Source organism: Lissotriton vulgaris, chromosome 3_1 (genome assembly GCF_964263255.1).
Source record: "Lissotriton vulgaris chromosome 3_1, aLisVul1.2, whole genome shotgun sequence".
In the NCBI taxonomy this organism is placed as follows: Eukaryota; Metazoa; Chordata; class Amphibia; order Caudata; family Salamandridae; genus Lissotriton; species Lissotriton vulgaris.
Window position 1 is genome coordinate 282,003,028 of NC_141689.1, and position 21,384 is coordinate 282,024,411.

Sequence of the window (21,384 nt, forward strand, 5' to 3'; positions counted from 1 at the left end):
CTGCTCAAACTAAAGGGATAAAACAAGCTAAAGGAGGCCTTTCCTAGAAGGATCTAACTGCCCAATGTAACTGAACCTGAACAGAACCCTGCTGTTGTCCTCTGCCTGACACCCTGTGATTATCCAAGTGCCTCCTGTGAGGTCCTGGGAGGCTTTAGAAGTGTACTCCTGCTGTAAATTGAGACTTAAAGGACTAAGTCAGAAGGTAAAATCTTAGACCAGGACAAACCTTATTTTTGTATCTGGCCAGTGTTCCTTTGCGGTCAGTCTCAAATGGCTTCTAGGTCCAAGTCTTCTGTGCCCATTATTAGTGGTGCGTTGTGCTTTTGGGGACTATTTCTACTTAAAACTTAATATAATATCTTCAGTTCTCCTTATTGGATTGAGTTTTGTTGGCCATTTATTTTGTTTATTAAATGTTACACCAGTTTTCTTACTGACTTTGAGAGTCAATCCTGACAAGGGTTGTGATTATTCCTTGAGTTAGGTAGTTACCCATTCCAAATAATTATATTTCTTTTAGTATGTGATTGGTGTAGGTAATAAAAGATTATCAAGTACGGAGGTATAGAGTAAGGGCTTCTCCAGCAGCAAAATGAGAAACCTAAAAATACTCCTGCACATTTTTATTAAGCCGTCACTTACTGATGCACAACAGTGTTTAGCGAGGAGGGGTTTGTTTCTTTGTGGTTCAGGGTTGGAGTTTGGGTTTTGCCTTTTGTGCAGAGATCAGTTTAAGATGATTTTTCGGTGTCTGAAAGGTGTTTCCAAGTGTGTTTTGATGCTACCTATAGGTTGCGATGGTGTATAAATAGTGATTTGTGGTGTTATAGAGGCTGGAGGTGGAGTAGGATTGTGGGTGTTGTATGTTTGTGTTTTATGTGAAGAGGTTATGTATTTTGGAATTTATGAAAGTGTCTGCTTTTCGTGTTATACGGTTTATTTGGCTGTGTTTTGGATGTGTAAGGACTGCTTTTTAGCTTGGTTTGATTTTTGTTTTTTTAGGTCAGGGTAATTAATATCTTGTTAATGGAAATATATGACTTTGCATAGGTTTAATGATACTCCAGCTGTTTTGTTGCAGTACAGAGAAAGCCTGAAGCTTTCATAAAACTGATTCGGTCTTGTTAAATCCAATCTTAACATTCCTGGCATATGAAGAAACTGTACTTGAGAGTAGAGCACAGAGCTCGGCATCTATCTGGGTGAACACAGCGTTTACACAAGCTTAATATTTAAGTGTTTAGTAGTTTGTATAGCAACAGAAATGAGCCATATGAGGCCCCAGAAAGACAGGGACATGTTATGGAAGAAAGACTTGCCAGGCACTCCTCAAGTTCGTCTCCTTTTCGCAGGAGGCTTTTATGGCTTTATGAGATTTCCTATGCGTATCCTGGCGCCCATTAATGTCCCGGCAGACGGTCTATGCTAAACTCCGTCCCAGAGGGTTCCTTCTAATAGTTCAATAGCACCGAGTTTTTTTACTGTCTTTCTTGAGAATAATCTATGCAGTTTAATTTCGTCTGTGGCTTTAAAGAGTGACCCGGCTCATAATCTGTAGCTAGCGAGCGTAATTTATGTGATTCTAAAATCGCGTATGAAATATCTATTTTGTTAATTGTCACGCAGTTCCAAATGAAGATTATACAAGATTTCTTTGTGATGTCTTTTCCCGAATAAGCATTAAGCTGAAATGCTTTGACATCAGGCTGCAAAATATGACCTTATTTTAGAGAAATGCACGCGTCTCCTTTCCGGTGACCTTCGAGGCATGCGTTAAATGCCAATGCACGCGGCCCGAGCGTTCTTCTGAGACTCGGCAGAGCGCTCTCTTGACCTCTGCAGAGGTTCTAATGCAATATGGCCGCCGCTGCTGTGTCCTTCCTTCCGCGCTCAGGCGCGAGGAAGGCCATAACCTGGTTAGAGCCATCTGTGCTTAGCCATTAGCTTTGCACTAACTAATATTTATGTATTTTTTGCCAGAATTGCCCATCTCGCTAACCGTGTTCTCCTTTTGCTGACCCTGCTAACTGCAGCAGCGATGCACACCACAACATATGTCTGATATTTAAAATATGTTAACAACTCTTGAAAGGCTGCAATATAGCTGTCAAAAGAACTTAAAAATAAATGTTTTCTTTTCACTGCTTTGCATAAAGCCACATACTCCAAGGTCTAGTATGTGACAAGGTTGTCTTTTTACATACTGACGACTTCCCACATCCCTTCAGCACTTTGTCATGCCATTTATGTGGAATATTCTAAATAATGATATAAAGGTGTTTTAAAGAAGCATTTCTGATGGATGCACCTGCCAGTGGATTCCTCACCTTTTGAATTGAATTATCATTGTGCTAGCATTCCACAGAAGCTTTTTTCATAGCTCTCCCACGCCGTTGAGGACGTCACAATAGCATGGCTCCGCTCACGGCTCCATATGACGTCATTGGAGCCATAAGAAGATCTCGTCGGTGTGCTGACGTCAGTTCCCTTTTTTCCATACTGTCGACACGGAAAGTTTTTTCTAGGACCCTCCTTTTTTTTGTAGGTTAACATTGTTATAGTATGATCTGTATTTGTAGCAGTGCGATGGCTATGCAGAAAAAGTCAGGGTTCATACTTTGTAAAGAATGTGGGGGGGTCATGTGTCCATCACGGACCCCCATGAAGTCTGCCTTTGGTGCCTGTCGTTGGAGCATAATGTTGAGGAATGCTAGTCGTGTCGTCGGATGAATCCGAAGGTTCTTAAGGAAAGGGAGGCAACGTTATTTATGGCCTGGGTGAAGAAGGAGAAGAGAGGCCGGAAGAGGACCAAATCAAGGTTGAAGTCGCTGACCCCGCACACCTCGAGGTCAACCAAAAACACAAGAAGAAGCAACGTCATGGGTCCAAGCGTCGTTCTTCGAAGGACAAGTCTTCAAGTTCCGTCCCCAGTCCTGTGGCGTCATAGGAAAGATGACATCTCGCGTTCCCCTTCTCTTTCACCGCGGGTGACTCCAGTGCCTTCCCTGGGTGCAGAGGGATTCTCTGCGCTCAGGGAATTGTCTCCTGCACCTCCGGCTTCACCAATTTCGGCTCTGGAGTCTCCAGCACCACAGCCGGAAGCAATGTTTGGCATGTTTGTCAGGGTGGCTAACCCATCGGTGCGCCGGCTGGCCCTGTGGGACTGCTTTCATATAATCTGAGCATCCCCCAGCATTATGCCAAGGCAACGTTTGTGCCTTTTATGCCGATGACTCCATCATGGCCTCTACCAACGCCGAGGTTCTCAACACCGATCCCGTCTCAGGAGGGAGGATCGACTTGTCTCCGGTGCCGTCGATGTTCTAGGCCGGCGCCCTCTTGACTTCGTGCGACACTGCTGACTGCTACTGAAGGACCTTCGTCGACGCCAGCTCTGATGTCACCAGTGCCACATCCTACGCAGATTCCAAAGATGCAATCCAGGACGGAGGCTCAAAGGCTTCTGGAAGAGGAGTATTTCCAGGAGCAGCAGGAGTAGGCTGGAGGAAGGTGTAATTCTTGAGTCTGTGGATGACTATGAAGGTCTTCAGGAGGCTAGTGGATTGGACACCTCTCCGGAGAGGGAGCTCTCGTCTCCCAAGGCAATGCCTTCTCATGAGGTGACCCCATATCACACAGTTATAAGGAAAGCTGCTGACCTTCTGGATCTGCACTTGCCCACTGCGGAAGTCAGGTCTAACATTCTGACTGAGGTCTTGCACTCTCCTTCAGTGATAAAACAGTTGCTCCTATTCAATGAAGCTCTGAGTGAGCTGATTTTGGAGGTGTGGCAGAAGACAATGACTGCCCCAGCAGCTTCCAGAGCAGTAACAAGACATTATAAGACAGCACCTGTAGATCCAGCATTTTTAACCTCTCATCCGTCACCTGAAAGCTTAGTGGTTCAATCTTCATGTTCTTCCAAACAATCAGCAGACTCCTTCCCCTCCACCCTAGGGAATAGGGATCCCAATAGTCTGGAACAGTCGGCTAAGAAGGTGGTCTCCAAGGCAAGCATGGCTTTGAAATCTACGAATGCTATATGCCTGTTAGGTCAGTATATCCATTCTTTGATGGACAGAGCCAAGGAGGTGGCTTCTAAACTGCCTGAGGATGTTCAAGTTCACTTTATTGGGGTTTTGACTGATACGCAAGCAGCGGCCTGTCAGGTGATCCAGTCGGGTCCTGATACGGCGGACTCTTTTGCCAGGGTGATGGGCTCTTCAGTGGCAACCAGGAGGCACGTCTGGTTAAGAGGATCTGGGTTTACTCCGGATGTTCAAGCCACGCTGCTGGATCTTCCCTTTGATGGCTCCAGGCTCTTTGGGCAAAGGCGGACTCAGCTCTGCAATGTTTTAAGGGTAGCTGGGCTACTGCTAGGGTTTTTTTAAAAAATAATTTTTTTTAAATTAAATTTAAAACATAAACAATGAAGAAACAAGGCAATACAATCATTGAAATGGTGGAGCGTCCTGCGAGGGAGGAACCATACAATTTTGATACAATCAACAACAGTACGGGATGGGGGAAAAAGGGGGAATTGCGAGTCAGGAGGCATTTTATCTGAAATAGCAGTAGGAATGTCGGGTCAGGGCGAAGGTGAGGCAGTCTCTACATGTGTGATGGGAGGTGTACATATTTCACCTCAGTAGGAGTTCCACTGGCCCCAGACTTCCCCCCATTTGCGAGGCTTGCCGCGTGCTACGTATACCGTCTTCTCTCTAAACATACACCAGTCCATATTTTCCTTCCATGCCAGAACAGTGGGCGGCCTCTGGGATCCCCAAAATTGCGCTATATCTCTCTTTGCAATCATATTCCCGAGGGTCGCCCACTGCGTCTGTGTCACATCATAGTCAGTCGGCTCCCAAACATTCAACAAGCATCTCCTAGCTTCAGGCAAAAACGCAACACCCGTGACCTCTTCCATAACTTCATGCACTCTATTCCAGAAACGCACAACCACCGGGCACTCCCAGAGTATGTGGAGAAAAGTGCCCAAGAAGCCGCATGCACGCCTACACATCCCGTCCAAGGAATATCCCATGCTAACCAGGCGAGGACCAGTCTCGTAAATCCGGTGAAGGATTTTGAGCTGCACGAACCGAAGGCGAGCCAAAATTGCAACCTCCTTAGGCGAGGATACAGCCAGTCCTCGTCATCCAACTCCAGACCATCACTGGTCCAGGCCTCTCTGAGACGGTGTAGGAGGTCAACCCTATTATTTATTAGTTTTTTGTAAATTAGCTAGATCGTGCTGGCGGGGACGTACCCATCCAGTATCCGATCTTCAAGCGGGGATGCCTCCGGGACAGTTGTACCCGACGGAAATACCGACAGCAGTGCGTGCTGAATTTGCGCATACCAGAAAAACTCCGTCACACAAATCATACTCCACCTTCAACTCCTCAAAAGTCTTGACCCTGTTCTTAATCCATACGTCATTCACCCTGCATATACCAATCACGTCCCACCTGTCGAAGCCTTTCGTCTTCCACAGGGAGCCCAGTCTCTCGGAAGCGTAAAGTGGAGTCGCACATGTCAGTCTATCCTTCCATCCCATGGCAGCATTTGCACGATACCATACTTGCACCGCTATCTTGGTTGGAGCCGTGAGCATCTTCACGGCCGATTTTGTATAGAGCACCCTGTTGTAGTCCCCACCAGGCAACTGCCTTGTGTCCATTTCGAACGCAGGATTCGATGCGGGACCGTACGTACCATGATTAATCGCCCCCAGCTGGGTGGCCCAATAGGAGCGCCTAATATCCGGGAGTGCGATTCCACCATCGTACCACAGGAGTGTCAATTTGGCAAGGGCAATACGGGATCGCCCGCCCCATAGCAATTGTCTCTGCAGACTTTCCACATCTCGGAATTAGCTTGCTGGGATAGTGTCAAATGTATTCTGTAACGCATATAGGAACCGGGGTAATGGCATCATCTTGAATAATGCCGCTCGTCCAAGAGGGGACAACGGGAGTTTGCGCCATGCCTCAACATTGGACCTTAGGCGTTGAAGCGGGGGTAGCAAGTTACGTTCATAGCGGACCACTGGATCCAAGGCGATAAAGACCCCCAAGTATTTAAACCCCGCCTGCACCACCTGTATGGGGCACCCACGTGGCAAGAGAGGAGACTCACCCGAAAGAACATACACACAGGACTTGGACCAGTTAATTACGAGGCCGGAATTTTTCCCAAAAGAATTCAACACATCAAATAACACTATCAGCGACTTCCGAGGCGATGTAAGATATAGGGGGATATCATCTGCATAGAGTGACACTTGGTCCTCGAAGTCCGGGGTCCATCGTATACCCTTCATCGATGGCTCCCACCTCAGCCAAGCTGCCAAGGGTTCCAAAGCAAGGGCAAAAAGAAGAGGAGACAGCGGGCATCCTTGGCGCGGGCCTCTTCTGAGGGTAAACGAGCCAGAGACTCGACCATTCTTGACCACCTGGGCCAATACAGTAATTTCACCCAGCCAATAAATACAGGTCCAAAAACAAACTTAGAAAGGGCTGCCCAGAGGTACGGCCATTTTAGCGTGTCGAATGCCATTGTGGCGTCCACTGAGGCCAAAATGTCCGGCTCACGTAGCGACGCCGCCCTCGCGAGGGCGCCGTGCAGCGGCCGAAGATTCAATGCAGTGTTACGGTGTGGAATGAAACCGGATTGATCTGGATGTATCAGGTCACCAATGACAGTTATCAAGCGGTTCGCGAGCACTTTTGCGAGGATCTTGGGCTCAGCTTTTAAAAACGAAATGGGTCTATACGATGCACAACAATCTCGCGGCTTCCCCTCCTTATGAATCACGACAATCGATGCAAGTCGTTGATCAGAAGGGAGGGAGCCTGCGTCTAGCGACTCTAAAAACATCGATCGGAGATACGGTGCTATTTTATCCGGGCGCAACTTGTAGAGCTCAATGGGGAGTCCATTAGGGCCCATGGTTTTTCCCGACCGCACGGAGCGGACAGCAATCGCCACCTCCTCAACGGAAAGCGTAGCGTCCATCAGTTCCCTGTCTAATTCCGATAAGCGGGGCAGTGCAAATTCTCATAGAAGCAAATGTGAGTCCTGCTCCGGCCTGTCTGATACAGGGGAATATACAGTTCGGAAGTATTCCGAAAAACACACCACGATCTCAGTAGGGTCAGCTCTCACCCCATCCACTCTCTCAATCAAAGGAACCACACGACTAGCCCCCTCCTTCTTGTCTAGCCAAGCTATCAACTTTCCCGCCTTATCACCCTCATCATACAAATGTTCTTGCTGCTCTCTGCTCATCTCCTTGGCGGCTTCCGTCACCAGTGCTCTATAGTCATGTTGTTTAAGACTGAGGAGGTGGAGCTTGTCCTGGGCAACACCACTTTCCAGTTCCCTTTCTAAGTCCGTTATTTCAGTCTCAAGTCGGACAACTGCCTCATGCTTACGCTTCTTAGCGCTATTGATTAATGACAGCGCCTGGCCACGGATAACAGTCTTGAAGGCTTTCCATAGTCAGACAGAAGATGACACAGACCCTCATTTGCCAAGAAGTATTGATCCAATGATTTGACCAACTCTGCACGGATCTTAGGGTCGCGGAGATACCAAGGGCTAATCGGGGCTACCCGGCCCTCCGTTCCCAGCCTTGTTTCCAGGACAAGCCATAAAGGAGAGTGGTCTGAAATACCCCGCGCCAGGTGTCTAATCTCCCTGACAGTGGAGGCCTGTGTCGCGGGAATCAGTATGTAATCAAGTCTCGAGAGACTACTGTGATCACCAGAGTGAAAGGTGTATTGCAACTGCCCCGGGTGAAGCAGTCTCCAACAGTCTATTAATCCCAAAGTATCTAGGAAGCCACCCAGCCAGGACCGAGACCTCACAAGTTCCCTGGGGGGTTAGCGGTCGCTTTTTCCGGACACTACCGAATTAAAATCACCACCCACCACCAGGATGCCTTCCGGGAACCCCAGAATCACTTTCCCTAAGTCGGCAAAGGTCGTGGTCTGGAGGCCAGGCGGGACATAAACAGAAAGCAGAGTGATAACCTTCCCTTCCCATCTTCCAATAATTGTGGCGTACCGCCCTCTATCATCAAGGAGGATGTTATCGACCTCCAGAGAGAGGGTACCCCTGACCAGGATACCCACCCCCCCCTAGAGCCTGTATTGAATCCAGAGTGCGCCAGAAGATGGTAGCCTCGTCGATTCATAGCGTGGCATGTGTTTCCTATCAGGTGTGTCTCCTGCAGCAGCACAATATCAGGGGAGAGGCGTCTTAACAGTTGTAACACCACACTACGTTTTATCCTGTCCCCCAACCCATTAACATTCTAACACAATAAGTTCAATCCCCTACCCCATCCCAGAAATGATTGCTGAACCCTCCCCACAACGAACGCGACAACCAAGTCCAGAAGTCCATCAATACATTGCCTTGAAATGAACCAAACATCAACAACTTCCCCCCCTCCACCCTCCAACAAACTCACAAAACCAGACCCACCACCCTGCACCCCTGCGTTAGACTCAAAAGCCACCCCAACTTGCAGTGTGCCTGTCGCCCTAACATATAACTAGTCTACGAGTGGAAACCCCAGAGGAGGAAAAGACTCACCCGCCACCCTTGGGTAACCACCTCTAGCAAAGCAAGTTTAAAAATCATCAAACCACAGCTGGAAAGTCTATATGTAGTCCGGAGAACCAAGTCCGTTTCTCATTCCTGCTCCATCGGACCACCTTCAGCTCCTCCAGAGCGTTCAGAGTGTTCCTGCTGCCTGGGCAGCGTATCGAGCCAGTCACTCGCAGCCTCAGGATGATCAAAAAAGAACGTCCAATCTCCATATTCCACACGTAGCCGCGCTGGAAAGAGCATTGCGTATTTCATGTCCCTGTCTCTCAGTCGTCTCTTTACCCCCTGAAACCCCATCCTTTGTTTCTGCACAAGCGGGGTGAAGTCCGGATAAAAGCTCACCGTGGTGTTTACGAATTTCGTGGGGCCACCCGAGCGCGACGCCTGCAGGATAGCGTCTCTGTCGCGGAAGTTGAAAATCCTGGCGATTATGGGCCGCGGGGCAGCACCCGGCTTAGGTTTACCTCCTGACCGCCTCAGGCCTTTAGGTGCAAGGTGGTTTACTATGAGGTCCTCCACGAGGATGTCACAGTTGGGCTGTCTGTTTTATCTGGCACACCCACAATACGAACGTTATTTCGTCTTGCGCGACTTTCGAAAATCTCCAGTCGGCGAGAAAAGAAATCGGTTGAGGACCGCAGATTACGGACCTCCGTTTGTAGGTCAGAGACATCAGTCGTGAGGCTGGAGGTCTTCACATCCAGGGATTTGACTTTTTCATTGGTCTTAGCTAAATCCGCCCTGATCAGATTGACCGCAACAGTGTCAAGTTTTTGGACCAGAGTCTCGTATTGTTGGCCGACATCCCTGAGGTCCGGCAGCGATTCAGGATGAAGTTTGTCTTGAAAAGCATGGATAGGTCACAGGATATACTAAAGGTTTCATTTTATATTATATAACTAGACGGATCAGATGCCATACAATCAAGCTAAAGGAAACGGGGGACAGGTCAAGAGACAGGATATACGTTCAGGAACAACAATATAAGGAACCCTGGCGCCGATGCTTATGAATCGAAGCAAACAATAATACAGAATACAGTTTCGTAAGCGCCGGTTCCCAGAGCCTGCCCACCCGGACTTTCGATTAACCTAGGAAGCCTAAGCACAAAATTCCAGAACACAGTGTAAGCAGAATAGAACACAGACGAGACTGACCTGAAAGGAAAGAGAGGGAAGGGAGAAAAAGGCCATAGAAAATAAGAAAGGCAAAATAAACCCCCGCCCCCCTCCAACCCCCCACCCTACACCCCTGCCGATGGCTATAGCCTAACCCCACTAGCAGCGTGCCTGTCGCCCTAAAGAACTAAAACCCTAAAAGAAGGGAAAGAAAGAGAAAGAGTGGAGGAGGGCCTAGTAGAACATGCCCCCAGCCCCTTAGTCCCTCCCGCCAAAAACAGACACCCCCTATCGCAAAGAGATTGATGTAAAGCGATCCTTATGAGAGAAATTAGGGGGCACCGTGACACACCGCCCAGCCTCTTAAATCAAACCATTGCAACTCGAACAGTCCTAATACCATTTCAAACCGCCCGAGTTGACTACTCTCAGCCCTGACCCTTCCGGACCAGCACACGAACCCTCCCCAGCGAGACCCAAAGGCATACAAGCAAGTCACAGAGGAGAGGGAAATCATCGAAAGTCAGTCCGTTACCACTTGCAGCAAGTAGATCCACGGGAGCTTCAGGTGCATGAAGTCTCCCTCCCCCATCAAGACAGTTCCGATGTTCCTTGCCCCGGGGTCGCAACGTTCCCAAAAGGGTGGGAGACGACCACAAGATGAAAAAAGAGTCTACAACACAAGTCTTCGGGGGTAGGAAGCCAGTCAATACCTCAAAAGTCAATAACGGTGGAAGATGCGGTGGCACACTCACGACCTCTAGGACACCGTCTTCCAGGGCTTCATCAGATGATTCCAATACTCGCATCCCCACGAGGTCCTCCCTGTGAGTCAAAATGGCCGCTGCTTGAATGGCTGGTAGTTCCAACAGTGGGGCAGAGTCCGGTACAATAAGCAGCATTTCAGATAGGCTTACATCAATTTTATTCATTGAAACAGTTACTTGCGATTGAAACGCCCAGAGTTCTGCCAGCAATTAACTCAGCGACGGCTCAGACACATTTCGGTCCATGGTCTCACGCCCGGGACCGATCACAATCGCCTCCCGAGTGAATTGGTGTCCCCGGGGGGGGACAGACAAGGATCACGAGAGGGCAGGCGTGGACGGCAACTCGTCGTTCTCCACAGGCGCGATCACCCGGCTTAACGCCGCAGGCCGGGGGCCCGAGCCGCCGAACCCCGGAGGGTGCCAGCACCGGGTCCGCAGCACGGGAACCCCCACCTGCCGTCAGTAGCAAGCAAGGTCACCTCTCCATCAGTGCTGAGCAAAGAGAACAATCACTGCCAATTCCGGGCGCAAAAGAAGCCTCCACTACGGTCGACCGGACCTTGCCTGGGTCTCTCAGCCGTTGTTGTTGCACTACCACCCGGCCATGCAGATACTCAAGGCCCCGGCTTCACCGCTGGAGTAGGCCACAATCTTAAACTCGATGTAACTCCGTGAAACCGGCCGATAAAAATTCCCGGATTTCACCCTCGGAGTGAGGAACTGTTCATGCACGCAGGGGCTGGGCGTAAAATCAGGATAGTTTGCAGGATCTTGCGGCGGGATACGGAGGTCGGCGGAGCCGGGAGCCTAAGCAGCCATCTTGTTTGCCGTCGTAGCTCCTCCCCTTGAATCCTATTTTAATGTGTGTTTCTCAATGCCCCATTAATCATGTAAGGACAAAAAACTAGTTTTATATGAAAAATATTTCATTAATGAATGTGCATACCCGCATTCTTTCCATACTGTTCGATTATGGAGTAGGGGATAATCACTTTTATGGCCGAATGTCCCCCCAGAAACTGTTTTTTGTAGTATGTTTTAGTGCTTTATCCTTACCATCCCTGTTGGGCACTACCAATTACTCGTTCATGAGCCTTCTATTCAAATATTATTTCAGAGGCAAAAGAGAGAGAAATTACAGTTTCCATTTAATGAATAATGTAACCTTGACTTTGCTACTCAGGGGCAATGCATCACCAGAGCTGCTGAGCCTCCATCTGCTGCTGCACCCCCGATTCGAGGGGTCCAATACTGCCCCCACCGTGGCCTCAGCCACTGTTCATGTTTGATGCCTCAAATATGCAGCGCTTCCATCTTAAATAGCGTGGCTTTACTGCAGAACGAGGCAGCAGGTATCGCCCAGCTCCCTCACCTCACACCAAGGCTTCTCAGTACTCCTGCAATCCAGGGTCACTGCTCGAGGGGCTGGAGGTCAGTCATATGGAAAAAGCAGTGTGGAATTTAGGGATCACACGACATTTTCACATGCTTGGCCGTAGCTTTTTAAGAAAGGTTTGTCATTGCAGCTGAAATATTTCTTCTATTCTACCTTTGAGTGAATATAACATCATAAAACAAAAAATAAAAATATATATCTATGTCTAAATTAAATATTTCGGTCGAGGAACGTATAGTTGCTAAACTCGCTCCGGTTGGACTCAGCAAGTTCTTTGCCGTAGAGCGTGCCTATCGTTTCCCAGGAGGACAAGTGAAGCCAGGAGGCCTGCCGAGGCCTATCATCGCAAGGCTATTTCACTATCGAGACAGAGACGCTATCCTGCAGGCCGCCCGTAAACACGGCCCGTTGAAATACGACAATAACTCTATCTCCATCTATCCGGATTTCACTCCCCAAGTGCAACGACAACGATCTGGGTTCCTCGGAGTGAAGCGTCGTCTAAGGGACCGGGGACTGAAGTACGCCATGTTGTTTCCAGCACGATTGCGGATTGAGTTCAGAGAACGAGCCTATTTTTTTGATCAGCCGGACAGTGCTGCTGACTGGTTGGACTCGTTGCCGACAGATGACTCTGAGAGCGGTGGCCCTGGTGGTGCGGAAGGTGGTGCGACGGCCCAGGAGTGATATAGGCCCCCGGAGGTGCGACTTGAGACTACGAACTCTACAGAGTAAATTAACTTTGGGCTCTATGTTTATGCCCGTGGTGGTGCGGGTGCGGGTGATATCTCCCTTCCTCCTCGGGGGGTTCTTTGTGTAGATCAGATGGGGCGACAGGCACACTGCAGTTTGGGGTGGCTTTTTAGTCAGCAGGGGTGCAGGGTGGGGGGTGTTGTAACGGGTTCTTGGTTGGGGGATGGTTCTTGGGGATTTTGGTTGTGTTTCGTTTTGTTTGTTATGTTCCTTTTTTCATGGTATTTCACTGATTGCAAATATTCCGAACTTGGGGTTGTGGGGGAGGGTTGGGGCAGATTGCCTTTGCTGCGATGGGGGGGGGGGGGGGTGAGATGCAGGTTCTTTCTTGGAACGTCAACGGGTTGGGTGACAGAATCAAACGTGGCATTGTGTTACAGTTACTGAGGCGACATGCCCCTGATGTTGTGTTCCTTCAGGAGACCCACTTAATCGGTAATGCTTGTAAGGCTCTCGACCGTCGAGGCTACCGATTGGTCGCACATGCTGGTTTCACCTCTGGGTCCCGGGGAGTAGGTATCATGGTGAAGTCCTCCCTATCCCTTGCTATTGACGATGTTATATTGGACGATCGCGGGCGGTATGCTGCTGTCTCCGGGAGGTGGGAGGGTAAACAAATTGTGCTAGTGGTTGTATACATTCCCCCGGGGCTGCAAGCTACCACCTACGCCGACCTCGGCAAGACTCTTCTTGGTCTCCCTGATGGACTGTTAATCATGGGCGGGGACTTCAATTCTGTTATGTCTGGCGAATTTGATCGGCTGCCCTCTAGAGTCCTGCCGCCATCCCAGATGTGGCTCAATGAGATGGCAGATACTTTTGGTCTGGTGGATGTTTGGCGTTCGCTGCACCCGTCGCTCCTGCAGTATACCTTCCACTCTGGTGCACATGGCAGCCTCTCTCGTATAGACTATTTCTTTATGCTGGCCTCCACTCTGTCCACTGTCCGGGAGGTTCGACATCTTCCCCGGGGTATCTCGGACCATTCCCCCTTGGTGGTCAGGATTTCGGTGGGTGGTCTGCTCGGCAACAGGATCCCCCCTGTCCCTCCCATGCACTTCCGAAACCCCCGGCTCCGCTCAGATATGGTGAAGGCAATTGACTGTTACTTTGATGAGAATGTGCGCTCGGTCACCTCCCCTACTGTTCTGTGGGAGGCCTTTAAGACGGTTATCAGGGGTTCCGCATTATCTCTCATTGCTGCTGAGCGTAGGGCTAAAAGGGAGGCTGTTCTGGCCCTTGAGACTGAGATCACTGCGCTTGAAAGTGAGCTGGGTGGGGACGACACGCCTGCACTGTTGCACACTCTGGAATTAAAACAGGCTGACTACAAGGCTTGTGTCACTGATGCTGCTAAGTTAATGCGCACGAATCAACTGGGCCGGCTGTATGATGTGGGTGACAAAGCTAGCAAACTCCTGGCATGGCTGGATAAGGCTGAACGAGCGAGTCGTGTTGTGCCTGTTATTGTTCGCGAATCTGGTGAGAATGTCTCCGACCCAGGCGAGATTGTTGATTGTTTTGTGGACCACTTCCGGAAGGTTTATACTCCTGCTAGTGATCGTGATGAGGCCGATTCCAGGCTGTTATTGCGTTATATAGCTCTGCCTACTGTATCGGAGGACGATGGCCTTGTTTTGGATGCCCCTTTCACTGTAGATGAGATTGCCCTTGCCATCCGATCGTTACGCTCGGGTAAGGCGATGGGCCCGAACGGGTTGCCCATCGAGCTTTACAAACTCTGCCCGGACAAGATGGCCGCCCATCTGCGCAACATGTTTCTCGATGCGGTTGAGGCTGGTAGCCTCCCACTTGAGCAGCGCCTAGCTACCATAGTGGTCATTTATAAAGATGGCAAGCCTCGTGACCGTTGTACCCCCTACCGCCCCATTTCCCTGCTAAACGCGGAACCCAAAATCCTGGCCAAGGTTCTGGCCAATCGGTTGTTTAAGGTGATTTGCGACCTGATCCATCCGGATCAATCCGGTTTTATTCCGCACAGGAACACGGCCCTTAACCTGCGTAGGCTTCATGGTGTTCTCGCGAGGGCTGCAACTCTCGCTAAGCCGGCGGTGGTGGCCTCCTTAGACGCCACTATGGCTTTCGACACCATCGAGTGGCCCTATCTCTGGGCGACCCTCGCTAAGTTTGGCTTTGGTCCTAATTTTATTGCATGGGTCAAGCTCGTTTACGAACGACCACTGGCTCAGGTTGTGGTAAATGGCAGATGCTCTGACCCCTTCCCATTAGGTCGTGGCACTCATCAGGGCTGTCCGCTTTCCCCGCTTCTATTTGCGCTCTCGCTTGAACCCCTTGCGGCGTGGCTTCGGTGGGAACCCTCGATAAAGGGGATCCGGTGGTCGCCAGATCTCGAGGATCGCGTCTCATTGTACGCCGATGATATCCTTCTCTATCTCACTTCCCCTCAAAAGTCTCTTAACGTCCTCTTCGACGTTCTTACGTCCTTTGGTAAGAACTCTGGATTAGTCATCAATTGGACCAAGTCCTGTGTTTATGTTATAGCCGGGGCTTTGCCACCTCTGCCTCGCAGGTTCCCCATTTTGGTGGCGACGGACGGTTTCAAATATTTGGGGATCTATGTCTCTACGGTCTCTTCGGTCCACTATGAGCGGAACCTGTATGCCCTGCTCCGCCGACTCAAGCAGGATGTAAGAAGGTGGCGTGAATTGCCCCTATCTCCATTGGGCCGAGCGGCGCTCTTCAAAATGATGTCGCTCCCCCGATTTCTTTACGCCCTGCAGAATTTTTTCGACCCTGTCCCTGCTCGCTACTTTCGTGAGGTCGAGAGTCTACAGCGACAACTGATTTGGGATGGTCGTGCCCGTATTGCATTGTCCAAGCTTACCCTCTCATGGTACGATGGTGGTATTGCTTTGCCGGATATTAGACGCTATTACTGGGCCTCACACCTGAGCGCTATTAACCATGCGACGTACTCTTCGGAACCTGCCCCCGCCTTTGCTCTGGATAAACTGTTATTGCCCGGTGGCAACTTTAATAGGGCTCTGTACTCAAAGTCACCCGTCCGGCTCCTTACAGGTCCAACGAAGTGTGCGGTGCGGGCCTGGAGGGACGCTACTGTGGCCACGGGCTGGGGTGGTAAGTTGACGCGTATGACGCCACTGTATGACTCGGATCGGTTAGGCAACCTGTGGAAGACGAAAGGGTTTGATAAGTGGGACATGATTGGGATCAGTAAGGTGGAGGATCTATGGGCACGGGGCGCTGTGAAGTCCTTCGCTGTTTTGAAACTGGAATACCGGCTCGATGACAGGGAGCACTTCCGATATATGCAGGTTCGACATGCCTTGTCCTCCGTCTTTCCCCCTGGCACCGATATTCCGCAGTCATCCCCTTTGGAGGATCGTGTCTTGGACGGCCATGTCCCCGATAGCACGATTTCCTTAATATATAAAAAGCTCGTCAACAACAGGGCTGACCAACTGGAGAAACTTCGTGCTTCTTGGACAGCCGACGGGCTCGAACTCGACGACGAGGACTGGCAGGCCGCTGTATCCTCCCCTAAGGAGGTGGCTATCCCGGCTCGGCTTCGTTTTGTCCAGCTGAAGATCCTCCACCGTGTGTATGTGACCGGAATGCGTCTGGTACGAATGGGTTTAGTTTCGGATGGACGATGCAGGCGTGGGTGCGGTATGGATGGTACCTTCCTTCATTTTTTGTGGGAATGCCCAATGATCGCGGCCTTCTGGTCTAGAGTGCATGATGTTATGGGTCGTGTCACCGGGATCCCCCTCCTTCCCGAAGCACGACGTTGTCTGCTTAATGTGTGGGAGCCTTCGGATTGCAACGCTGCCCAGACGCTCTGGGTCACTCTGGGCAACATGGTCGCGAAGAGAGATATAGCTCAGCTCTGGGGCTCCCCTAGACCACCATTGCTCAGTGCCTGGAAGGAGAACATGGACTGGTGCATGTTCCGAGAAAAAACTGTGTATGAGGCACGGGGGCGTCCCAAGAAATGGTCCAGGGTCTGGGCTCAGTGGAATTCGTACCGCGGAGATATTTGCTCCCCTCCACTTGATTATGAGGCTCCTCTCCCCTCTTCTCCATGATTGACGTTCTGTTTCCAGTTTTCCGTATTTCCTCTGTTTTTCCCCTCCTTGCTCGCCCCCCCTCGCCAGATGTGTTCCTTTATCTCTTTGTTCTATCCCCCCTCACCCCCCCTCCTACGACCCTTGCCAGTATGATACCATGTGTTTGTGTGTTGTTGTTCTTCTCGACAAAATCATAAAATTAAACCTTTTTTTATCCTATTTGATATGGTGCTATGTTCCACATGACAGTGTATGCTCAAGAGATTGCTTTAACAGCGTACTGTCTCCTAATTTCCTTTTTATCCATCCTGTTTGTGTCATAGCGGCCGGCCCCGCGGGGTTGTAGGCAGACGCTGTGTACTGTGCTTTTATAAATAAAGGTTTAAAAAAAAAAAAAAATATTTCAATTTTATTTGAAGCTTGCTTCTTTTTAACCTATAGATCTTCATGATGGTTCCAGATATCCACATCGTCTTTTGTTTGTCTTTGATGAGAAAAGGTAATTGTTTCTATTGCTTGTAATGGAATGAGGTTTTCTTTTTAAGGTGCTCTAGATATTATACAGGACTAGACTACTCCTCGGGTTCTCATCCATCAAACAAATGTATTCATTTTCTGAATCTGGCTATCAATGATTTCACAGAAAAGTAAAGATTACTTCCTAAAATATTTATTTTCATCAGTGTCTGTTTTATCCATTTTAGCAACATTCCAATAATTTGCCTTCCCCTTATTTGCCTGTTTCGCTTTGTAGGTTCTTCCTTGATTCAAAACGGTGTTTTGTTTTGAAGCAGTTCAGCCACCCATTACCACGTCTCTAATTGTAGTTTAGCATTTATTTCCCCTCAACTACAGGGATTTTCTCCATAGAGAGGTACATGTAAACAAAAAAAATGCAAATGTTATCTTGAGGTGTTGCTGTTTGTGGCTTTTGGTGTAGTACATGTAATTGGATCCCTTAGGAAAACTCTGGTAAGAACTGGCACTTACCCAAGTTATGAATGTAGTCTGTTTCTTTCACATCATCCGCAATATTTGATTAAATTTGCATTTGTACAGCATTATTGGGGATAATAGACTCTGAGGAAGTCCAGGGCAATCCAGGTGCTACTGGCAACAGCATACTTGGAAGCCAGTCAAGATCTGGACAGACACTGGAAGGATGAGCAGGCACCAGCTATACCTGAGGGGATCCGGGGTATGGATTCCTGTGCCGCTCAAGAAAAGTTGGTGTTTAACGCGAGAGGGGTTCCACGGACGTTTGATCGATTCTGAGGTGTGTGAATTGAGAAGCCGACTGCAGATGGTGTGCTCACATGTCACAGCATAATGTCTCCGCCTCAACAACTATAGAACACTATCTTTGAAGCACCTATGCGAAATGTTCTGTAATCTGCTTGCTTTGTCCATTGTTTTCTACTGCAGCCCACATGGCTCAGGCTCAAACTTTGCATTCTTTATGGTTTTAGCCAATAAAAGCAATCAAATGTGATATACAAAAAAAATTTGCATTTGTATTTTAAAACACTATAGTAAAAGCAAACAAACATTGCCTCGCACTGTCTCAAACCAAGTGTGGTGTTTTGTACGAATGATAATTGAATGTGCTTTTATTACAGGTAAGGCATTGACATTTCTTCTGCTGCAGCCTCCAAGCGCCAAACTTCCTTCGCACAGCACAATCCGCAGGACTGCTATTGATCTGATTGGACGAGGATTTACTGTATGGGAACCTTATATGGATGTGTCTGCTGTGCTTATGGGGCTGTTGGAACTGTGTGCGGATGCTGAGAAGCAGCTGTCCAAGTAAGTAAAACTACTGCTTGTTTTGGGGTCTTTGTGACAATTTTCAGGAGGTTCGTAGTTGCATCATCGGGACATAAATAATGTGAATAGGTAGACTAATACTGTTCTAATACCACTACTTTAACACAAATGGCACGATTCCTAAAGAACAGTTTGAAAGTAAGGGGAGAGTTTTATGACTCCACCTGATCGAACTTTGAAACTTTTTGTAATTCATGAAACAACTGCAATAGTACACTTGGAAGCCCAGCCAAGAGAACGATTACAGACGTAATAATGCACTAGTCGTGAAACTTTTTTACACTGTCTTTTCCGTTGTTTGGAATTCCACATACTATACAAGGGCAGGTGGTTGTGCAAACCAGATTTCTCTTTCCCTGCTGCTCTCAGGGGTGATCCTTTCCCATTGCTCTTGGCTGGAGTGAATGTATGATCTTTTCTATGGTGGGAGGGAGTCCTGTTTCAATTTGTGAATGCTCACAAAGGTACATATTTGTAGGTGTTAATAAACAAGGTGAATAAACTATACCTTGTTCCTCCTTCCTCCAGTCTTATTCCTTGAATAGGATTTACTATTGTGGATTTCTCCACGCACTGCAACGTAATCACAGTAGTAACATCATTTATTGCTGTGGAAAACTTTTATATAATTTGCTTAAATAAAGGTGTAAATGACGGAATGTTTGTCTGTAAACATATATTAAAGGTTGCAAATGTGTTTGTGAATCTAACCCCAAATTACTAGTTGCATATTGTACAGAATTATATATTCTGTTGTTTTAATTATGTGAACAGAAATTATGTAAATTGTTTTGCAAAGTTGAACATGTTTTTTTTTTAAAGTATTCAAGCACTTGGACCTCTATTCAAACTTTTGTAGTTGCCATGGTGTTTGCATCATTTGACATGCACTTTTTGCCGATGACATCATTACGGTAGACTCATTCTGCACTGCTAAGTGGGCTTTTGTGAAGATCACAAAAATAGAAATATAGTGACATTATATAATTCAAAAGTGTGAAGCTTCGATGAAACAGATCGTAATGTACTGCACAACATAAAATGCTACTGTCTTGCCTTTTTGTCTCTCTGCCTGTGAGGAAAATGTGTGAAAATGCTATGAGAGCTAAAATATAATAACATATTCATCTTTTCAGAAGCATTTCATGTTGTGCACTATATATATAGCGTGATCAAGCCTTAGTGGCGAAACGCGTCGTGGAGACTTTTTCATCTGCCAGAATAAATTCCTGAACAGAAGCTCTGGGTGTCCTGTGTTCTTCTTGATAGATGAGATTTTTGGAGTGAATACGTTAGCCGGCTGGTGGCTACACAGGACCGCCCATTGACAGCTCAACTCTCGTACCACCACCAGTATATATTTATATTACTGGCGGTCGCCAGTAGGTATATATAGTTAGGATTTTTTTCCTATGGGATTTCTGAAAATTCTATGTCGAATAACTTTGGCGTTTGTGGACGGAATTGGCTGAAATTTTCAGGAAAATGGCACATTTTGTTTCTGAGAAGCCCCTTCATTTTTCCATAGGGCGGTTGGAATCACTTTTAGCTCGAACGGCTGAATGGATTTACAGGAAACTTGGAAAAATTGTAGATTTGGTTTGCCCGACGTGCCTTTGCTATGTCTCAATATATGTGCTCCAGTGGATTTTGAGAAATGAACGTTTTAAAAAACAGATATATCTGTGACAGCGTCCCGGTTAGCGCCCCGGTTCGCGTACCTGACGTGTAACGGAACTTCGCGAGGAGAAGCGGATTGGCTCCCCGGTGACTGTCAACATTCTAAACAGTCCGGAGCGGCCGCCATCTTGTGTCTCGGTAGGATCGAGATACAAGAGGTAGAAAAAACAAAGTGGGAAATGAGCATAAGGGGGCAGAGTACATCCACCTGACCCCCTAGGTTTGATGAGGGGGCTTTAAAAGGGTCCCGCGGGTCAAAAAAATATATATATATATTATCGGGTTTTTTTTCGGGGGGAGCGCTTGGTACGCGCACCGGGAAGCGGTCCGGGAAGCGTAATATTGGGAAAATGGGATGAAAGAATGTTCAAATATTGTATGTTTATTGATTGTTCTTTTTATTTATTTTGTTTAATTTTTTTTATTTAATTACCAAGATGTAGGTACCAATGCAGAGTCTAAAAATTAAAATACACCGTTTTCTTTGTAAATATGTTGCATGTTGTTTCTGAAGTTATTGTGGTATATGGAATTCATACCATAGTCTGTCAGGAAAGCAGAAACACCATGGAGGCAGGAGATGATAAAGAGATGTTAAATACACTTTGGAGATAATATAGTGGAAGAAAGGAAGTAAATATGAGCAAAGTTGCTATGTAACACAAAAAAGTTGCACAGTATATTTAAAGTCTGATTTTACATTATAATCATTTTGCTACTAGTTTACAAAATACATATAAAAATGAATAATGTCTCAAACAATTTTTGAATTATTAAATAAAAATTTATTTTTCTGATTCTTTTTCAAAATTAAAAAGAACTTCTAATAATTCATTGTCAGTTTTTTTTTCATTTTCAAGTAGGAAATCTGCTGATTCCACACATTGCAGAAGTTCAGAGTCCCGTGAATCATCATAGAATTCAGAGTCAATTTCTGTATCTGTGTTGCTTCCTGCAACAATTTCCAAGTTAGTTTTGTTCTCTCCTTCCATTTTTGTGCTGTAAAACGAATTTTAAAAAAATATATCAGTACAGGTAGGGCACTGTTGGGTTTAAGTACAGACAGGTAGTTTGTTTTTTTTAAACAGTGATTTTATCTTTGGATAGTGTATGGTATCAGACTGGAAGTAGAAATATAA

General features: G+C 47.6%; 1 protein-coding gene across 4 annotated transcripts in view; it reads left to right on the top strand.

Annotated features, from left to right (window-relative positions):
- WDR7 (WD repeat domain 7) overlaps positions 1-21,384 on the top strand; it is a 1,275,554-nt gene that overhangs the window by 839,621 nt on the left and 414,549 nt on the right. For all 4 annotated transcript variants that reach the window (XM_086960437.1, XM_086960439.1, XM_086960436.1 and 1 more), the window contains one exon: positions 18,358-18,544. In XM_086960437.1, coding sequence (XP_086816563.1) covers positions 18,358-18,544 — 187 coding nt within the window. The remainder of the gene's footprint in view (positions 1-18,357; positions 18,545-21,384) is intronic.